The sequence below is a fragment of the Macrobrachium nipponense genome, chromosome 4 (assembly GCF_015104395.2).
Source record: "Macrobrachium nipponense isolate FS-2020 chromosome 4, ASM1510439v2, whole genome shotgun sequence".
Lineage (NCBI taxonomy): Eukaryota > Metazoa > Arthropoda > Malacostraca > Decapoda > Palaemonidae > Macrobrachium > Macrobrachium nipponense.
The window spans coordinates 83,231,614-83,239,650 of NC_061100.1; the positions used below are offsets into that span (position 1 = coordinate 83,231,614).

Sequence of the window (8,037 nt, forward strand, 5' to 3'; positions counted from 1 at the left end):
ATGTTAAAATTGGTGTCAGAAACTAAAATGCACAGCAAAAATTAAATTAGTGCTTTTTGGCAAATATTTCTAGATGGTCGGGTCGAGATTGACCCGTGCTCACCTTTAATGGGGTACCAATATAGCGAAACCTATCCAGGGTTAAGCCTATAGACTGTTATGCTAATTTGAAAAGGGTCAACACCATAATATTGTTTGTGGAATAATTGTTTTCATGACCATAGTATTCTACATCAGCAATAATCACAATAGGACAAATAGACACTTATTCAATTGAAAACCTATCGTCGGTATTGTAACCTCACATCACCAACAAAACCACCAAATAATATATACTGAGAAAATCATTTCGTAGTTACATCTATTAGACTCCCACTTACCAAAAAATTCTCTCTCCTATCAGTTTTTGTCTTTACCTAAGTATTAAGGCTTCTTCTATCCCTTATGTAGAAGTCGTGAGCCACCTTCCTAATTTCATTTAGATACTTCTCACAGGCACAAGGTGACCGTTGACGACCCTTGTAACGTAATTTTAGATCTCCCTACTTTGTTTACCCATAAGAAACTGTGTTAATTACCATTCACAGTTAGTCCAGTTACCTCAACAAATTTGTTGTTTTATTAAAAATTTTCCACCTGAAATTAAAAGATTTTTAAACAAAGTTCATTTAAAATTTTATTAAGTACACAGTTTAAAAAGTATACAAACATTTGGACCTAAACTAATGATCTTTTGTACCTCCAAAGATTGATGTATTCCCTTGCATGTTTACTTAACTACTTATGTAATTACAAAAAGGTGTTTTAAGTTATTTTTAATAAAATGTTGGCTGGCAATGCGAATAATTGTGATGTTTGCAATAAGGTTTTTATCTTTTTTTCCAATTGGTTTTAATTCTTCTTGATATTATATAAACAAATATTCACTGCTATTGATAATGAAAATTATCATCATGAATTATTATGAACTCACCAAAATCAGCAGCAAATTTTAGAGTGATCATTATAAGTGGAAGATTATGGTTAACTGTGAGTTTTAGTGATTTTACAAGCCAGAATTTACTGCTTTTGATTGTATGTACTTTGATTTGATTCTTTGAAAATATCCCTCATAATCCGAGGTGAAACTTGGTAATTAGGAGGCTATCATATCAGATCTATGTATAGCTTAACCAAAATTGGTATGAATGTTTCTTTCCGACAGACTACTTGAAGAAATGTGTTACACTATTAATAAGAAAATGTGTGCCATATTGTTGACCGAAATGGGTACTTTAAATGAAAATTTATTCATTATTTTTGGCTCAATAAAGACGGCTTTATCGCACTGCATAATCTTTGAAGAATAGATAATAATATAGGTCCACAAATTTTATTGCAGAATTTCTGCTAAGAAAATTTCTAAATTTTTGGAATGGATGGGAAATTAAATAAATATTTCAAGTGGAAAAAAGAATTCCACCAAGTTATTTATTATGCACAGTTTACTTTTATGTATACATAAATAGTGTTAGTTAGTTAGTGGTACTTAAACAAAAGGCTGTTTTAGTATCATGAGATTTGGTGCACCAGAAACTCCATGCGTAACGTTTGTTACTGAACATAATTATAGGCAGGATAGTAAGGGAAAGTTAATCACCTAAGATAATACAGTGAGAAAAATTAAGTAGAATTAACACACCACCTATACTAAGTGAGAAAATGCAAGAAACATGAAATACGGTCTGTCTTCAAAAGAAATTTTAGCCTCCTATTTACTACTAGCTGTAGGTAAGCGAGAATATTCAGTACTTGTACTAAGTAGTGGTGCTAGTTGAGGTGCTTCCAGTTGTTGAGCTACTTTGGGATGTTGAGCCTCCTTTGGTTGTTGAGCTGCTTCCTCCTGATGTTGTGCTTCCTCCTGATGATGTGCTTCCTCCTGGCGGTGTGCTTCCTCCTGGTGGTGTGCTTCCTCCTGGCGGTGTGCTTCCTCCTGGCGGTGTGCTTCCTCCTGGTGGTGTGCTTCCTCCTGGCGGTGTGCTTCCTCCTGGTGGTGGCTTTTCACCATTAGGTGTACTTTCTCCAGTTGGTGGTTTTTCACCGTCGGGTGTACTTCCTCCTGGTGGTGGTTTTTCACCATCGGGTGTGCTTCCTCCTGGTGGTGGTTTTTCACCATCGGGTGTGCTTCCTCCTGGTGGTGGTTTTTCACCATCGGGTGTGCTTCCTCCTGGTGGTGGTTTTTCACCATCGGGTGTGCTTCCTCCTGGTGGGGTTTTTTCACCATCGGGTGTGCTTCCTCCTGGTGGTGGTTTTTCACCATCGGGTGTGCTTCCTCCTGGTGGTTTTTCACCATCGGGTGTGCTTCCTCCTGATGGTGGTTTTTCACCATCGGGTGTGCTTCCTCCTGGTGGTGGTTTCTCACCATCGGGTGTGCTTTCTCCGATGTTTGTATCTCCTGGTTTAGTTGTAGCTGTATCTGTTTTTACAGTAGTTTGCTTGAGTGTAGTCCCACCATTTTCTGTGATATTTGAGTTTAGTGCATTAATTTCATCATCAACCTCTTTTTCTTTCTTTTTAGCAGCGGTTTGTAAATCATTTGCTTCATTCAGTGTTGAAGTAATAGATGTTTTCAAATCCTCTGTAGCATTGACAGTTCCCTTTTTAATGTTCTCATCAAGAGCTGAGATCTCTGAAACTGATTTCTCTATCTCTGATGCTATTGAATTCAAGGAATCTGTGCTATCTTCTGTAAGCGACTGATTAGCTGCTTTCAACTGAGAAGCTACTTTGTCGAGAGCTGAAGTGTCTCTCTTTCGTCTTCGAGTCAAAATTGCTCTCCTTCGTCTTCCAGCACTATTAACAGTACCCTGGAGAGTCTGCAACGCAGCTAGTAAGGATGCTAATGCTTAGTTGACAGAGTCTATTGCCGAAGCCAATCTTGTTTTCTCTGCGACCTGCCGGTAAAGTTCGTTTAGTATACTTGTTGTTGTTTTGGAACCACTTGATGGAGTAGTATTACTTCCTTTTGTTGTAGGTGCAGGAGTACTTCCTCCTGGAGGTGTGCTTCCGCCTGGAGGTGTGCTTCCACCTGGGGGTGTGCTTCCTCCTGGAGGTGTGCTTCCACCTGGGGGTGTGCTTCCTCCTGGAGGTGTGCTTCCTCCTGAGGGTGTGCTTCCTCCTGGGGGTGTGCTTCCACCTGGGGGTGTGCTTCCTCCTGGGGGTGTGCTTCCTCCTGGAGGTGTGCTTCCTCCTGGAGGTGTGCTTCCTCCTGGGGGTGTGCTTCCTCCTGGAGGTGTACTTCCTCCTGGAAGTGTGCTTCCTCCTGGGGGTGTACTTCCTCCTGGAAGTGTGCTTCCTCCTGGGGGTGTGCTTCCTCCTGGGGGTACTGACGACGACACATTATTATTGCCTGACGGTGTTGCGCCATCTGTGTTATTATTACTTGCATCTGTTGATTCACTTGGGATTGTGGTTTCCTCAGCTTTACTGGTATTGTCATCTTTTGGAGTAGTATTTTCTTCTTTTGGAGTGGTAACTGGTGGTTTAGGTTTTGGAGTGGTAACTGGTGGTTTAGGTTTTGGAGTGGTAACTGGTGATTCAGGTTTGTCCTCTGCATTGGTGGTAGAAATTATCAATTAGTACTCTGCTGTTCTTACCACAGCACAGACTCTCTCTCTCTCTCTCTCTCTCTCTCTCTCTCTCAATTCTCTTTATTATATATATATATATATATATATATATTATATATATATATATATATATAATATATATATATATATATATATATATATATATCATTCAAGCTACAAATGTCCTTTAATATCTAAATTCACTCTACCTCCCAAATGATATATTTTCATATATGTACCGAAGGGGAATTTTTTAGTTGATAATAATTTCGTCCCCACATGGGATCGAACCACCGTCCAAGTGGACGGGGACGAAATCAGGACAGTCAGTGACGCTATCCAATCTGTTGGCTGATTGGATAGCGTCACTGACTGTCCTGATTTCGTCCCCGTCCACTTGGAAGGTGTTCGATCCCATGTGGGGACGAAATTATTATCAGCTAAAAAATTCCCCTTCGGTACATATATGAAAATATATCATTTGGGAGGTAGAGTGAATTTAGATATTAAAGGACATTTGTAGCTTGAATGATATATAAATGAATCACGGTTCGATTGATTATATATATATATATATATATATATATATATATATATATATATATATATATGCGTGTGTGTGTTTTGTTATTATCTTGGGTAAATGTAACATTGATAAACAATTCACTCTCCTTATCCAGGTGAAAAAGCAGATATAAACCAATACTCCGTTTTGTAAAGAGACTCCAGTAAAATTATAAGTATGACACGCTTTCAATAGGATGTACATCTCTATCAAAGTAATATTATTATAGAAAAAATCAGAAAACTATCGCTGACCTGGATAACTAAAAGTTGTTATGCGAAAAACTAAATTAAGCCACAGGACAATAACGATTAAAGGTTCCATTGGATCTAATCAGTAGCAGGTATTACGAAAAGGGGTTATAGTACCAGATATTTATGTTCCATTGGAAATAAAGCTAGATGAAACATAAATTATTCTCTGAATTAATTGTAATACATAAATGTGTAGGTATACAGAATCTTTCATAAAAGTATTAAAATGACTAGATTAAAACTTCCATGAAAAAAAACCTGCCACCAAGTCCTATGTACTAAGAAGCAGAAAAACAATATTAGTAGGAAAATATTCAATATAGCAACAGGTTACTGATGCAAAACGAAAATTATTACTATTTGTTGAGCGAAGAGAATGATAAAAAAAGAAGACAGACTAAAAATTAACTAAAAATATTTTGGATCCAAAGAAGACTTAAGATTTACCGCCATAAAATTCCAAAGCAAGTCTAAAACTAACACGAAATGCAAAACAACAAAGAAAAAAAAAAGGAGAGAAAAAGCCCTCAACGAGACTGAGAGCAGAAATGCACATACATACCAATGCAACAGAAACACTTCTTGCAGCCCTTGACGACCGTTCCTTTGCACTGCTTTTCTTTCTTCACGCATTTGCCTTTCCCCTTGGCGCATTTCTTCGGGCACTTCCCGGGCTTCGTCTGCTTAACGCAACACTTGCAATATTTGCCTTTGTACCCTTTTGGGATTTCTTCCTCCTTCTTTTTGCATTTCAACTTACATGTTCCCCCCTTCTTGGTGCAGCGTTTCTTCGCCTTGGATTCGCAGTCTGCAACAGGTTGTTAGAATGTATCATAATTGCACAAAGAAAAAAAAATTATGTGGCTGCCTGTCGTATACTGGGAATTCAAGTGATTCTTTGTATTTATTTGAGATAACATACAAGTCTTAGGATTATAAGTTTTTTTCTTCTGTTTGTTATTGAAAAAGAATTTGATCTATAGCTAGGAAGAGCGGCGTTCACTCACTTTAATTCATATTAAATAAATAAAAATATCTACTGATATAAACGGAATCATAAGCGCACACACACACACACACACACACACACAATATATATATATATATATATATATATATCGATATATATATATATATATATATATATATATATATATATATATATCGATATATATATATATATATATATATATATATATATATATATATATATATATGAACGAAATTTCTTAATATTAAATTGTTATATAAAGCAAACGTCAAATGATATATCTCTACTAATATTTTAAAGGACACAAATATATATGAAATTAGCTGATTAGATAATTGAGGACATTTGCATCTAAATTAATTTTTGTGTACGTTCAATAAATACTCAAATCATTTTATCATAGATAAAAGGTGTTAGTTTAAATGATAAAATTTGAAAAAAAAAATGCTAGAAAACTTCACTCATTGTTTGAGCTATCCACAAATGCTTAATGTACTTAAAATTTGTTAGGTGAAATATCAAACGTATAAAGCTTTGTAATCGTTACCCAAATAAATTTACCTTGGATTTTCGTAGAGATAATGAAATCAAACTCACGATATAAAAAGAGTATAACAAACTAATTATGTTAATTATTATTCTTATTGAGAAAATGAACCCTATTCATATGGAACAAGACCAAAAGGGCCACTGACTGGAAATTCAAGCTTCCAAAGAATATAGTGTTCATTAGGACACACACACACACACACACATATATATATATATATATATATATATATATATATATATATATATATATATATATATGTGTGTGTGTGTGTGTGTGTGTGTGTGTGTGTGCGTGTGTGTGTGTGTGTGCCACACATAATTCATTTGGGTCCTAAGCGACCTCCCGTCGGGACAAAAGTGCGGAAATATCAAAGTTATTAGATGACACTTGCGTCGCCTAGATGAGCCACACTCCCATAAACAGGATGTACATGTAGTGAGAGTGTGTGTGCTAGATGGCCTATATTCAAAACAATGAAGAAGATGGAAAAAGACCGGCGCAAACACTTGTGGAAAAAAGTATATGAAGAGCCACCCAGGACATCAGTCCATCATTAGAGTCCGGACCTCTCGAGAATCAGGTGCCCTGCACAGTGATTCTCCTGTGGTACCCGTAAAACCCTTCGACTCCAAAGGGGAAACTTTGAAGAAGAAGAAGACGAACAAGAGCTGAGAACCGCGTCTGATAATGAAGGCTTCGCTGCTGCTAGCGCTCTGCGCTCTCAGCGCTCTAGCCTTGGTAGTACAGGTAAGATGCTTACTTTGAACTTATAATATTCTCTTCTTTATTTAGAAACACAGATCTACGAAACAGCATTTGTGTTAACATAATGACAGACTTTCTGGTTCATCTCTATTTGTTCTAGTTAGTTTTGTTTATTACAGCAGGTATGCCATAGATGTAAATGTATTTTAACATATCAATTACTTGTGTATATAACTGACGTTTAGTGTAACTAAAAGCAGTGACCATACAAGTTATAAGCAAATGTTCGGAATCAGAATGAAAAACTCCTTACATAAATTACGATATTTAATCAGATATACGTAGTATATCAGATTAAATATTACTAAATCAGATATATCAGATTTAGTAATAGTAGTTGAACTTACTGTAATGTACTTTTTTGGGTTTTATATATATATATATATATATATATATATATATATATATATATATATATATATATATATAAGTCATATCACATTTCCGTGATTCATATACATATATCGAGCTACAATGTCCTTTAATATCTAATTCGCTCTACCTCGGAATTAATATATTTTTCATATATGCTTAACCGAAGGGGAATTTTTTTCTCGATAATAGATTTGCCTGGACCAGGGCGCGAACCTATGGATCCTTTCAAACCCAGGAACGTCAGTGAAGCGTTACCTACTACACCACCGCGAGAGGCTAATAGCCTCTCGCGGTGGTGTAGTAGGTAACGCTTCACTGACGTTCCTGGGTTTGAAAGGATCCATAGGTTCGCGCCCTGGTCCAGGCAAATCTATTATCGAGAAAAAAATTCCCCTTCGGTTAAGCATATATGAAAATATATTAATTCCGAGGTAGAGCGAATTAGATATTAAAGGACATTGTAGCTCGATATATATATATATATATATATATATATATATATATTATATATATATATATATATATATATATATACACACACACACATATATATATATATATATATATATATATATGTGTGTGTGTGTGTGTGTGTGTGTATGTATGTATATATATATATATATATATATATATATATATATATATATATATATATATATATATATATATATAAAACCCAAAAAGTACATTACAGTAAGTTCAACTACTATTACAAAATTCCTTTGATTCATAACCTCAACAGCAGAGTAAAAGTTGGATAATATTTTTGATATTGAATGATAATACATATTCATGACATATTTAACAGGTACACGAAAACAAAATTGACATAAAGTTCCCTACTAAACAGCACCTTAGTTTTACTGTGAAATGATACAAAAATATAACCAAAAGCTCTTTATGCTTATCTTTAAACTACGGATATT

The 8,037-nt window shown here is 35.4% G+C and overlaps 1 protein-coding gene across 1 annotated transcript in view; it reads right to left on the bottom strand.

Annotated features, from left to right (window-relative positions):
• Positions 1–1,796: 1,796 nt before the first annotated feature.
• LOC135211424 (basic proline-rich protein-like) overlaps positions 1,797–8,037 on the bottom strand; it is an 11,321-nt gene continuing 5,080 nt past the window's right edge. The window contains exons 2-4 of the mRNA XM_064244735.1: positions 4,990–5,235; positions 2,960–3,589; positions 1,797–2,866 (exon numbers count right to left, since the gene is read on the bottom strand). Coding sequence (XP_064100805.1) covers positions 1,797–2,866; positions 2,960–3,589; positions 4,990–5,235 — 1,946 coding nt within the window. The remainder of the gene's footprint in view (positions 2,867–2,959; positions 3,590–4,989; positions 5,236–8,037) is intronic.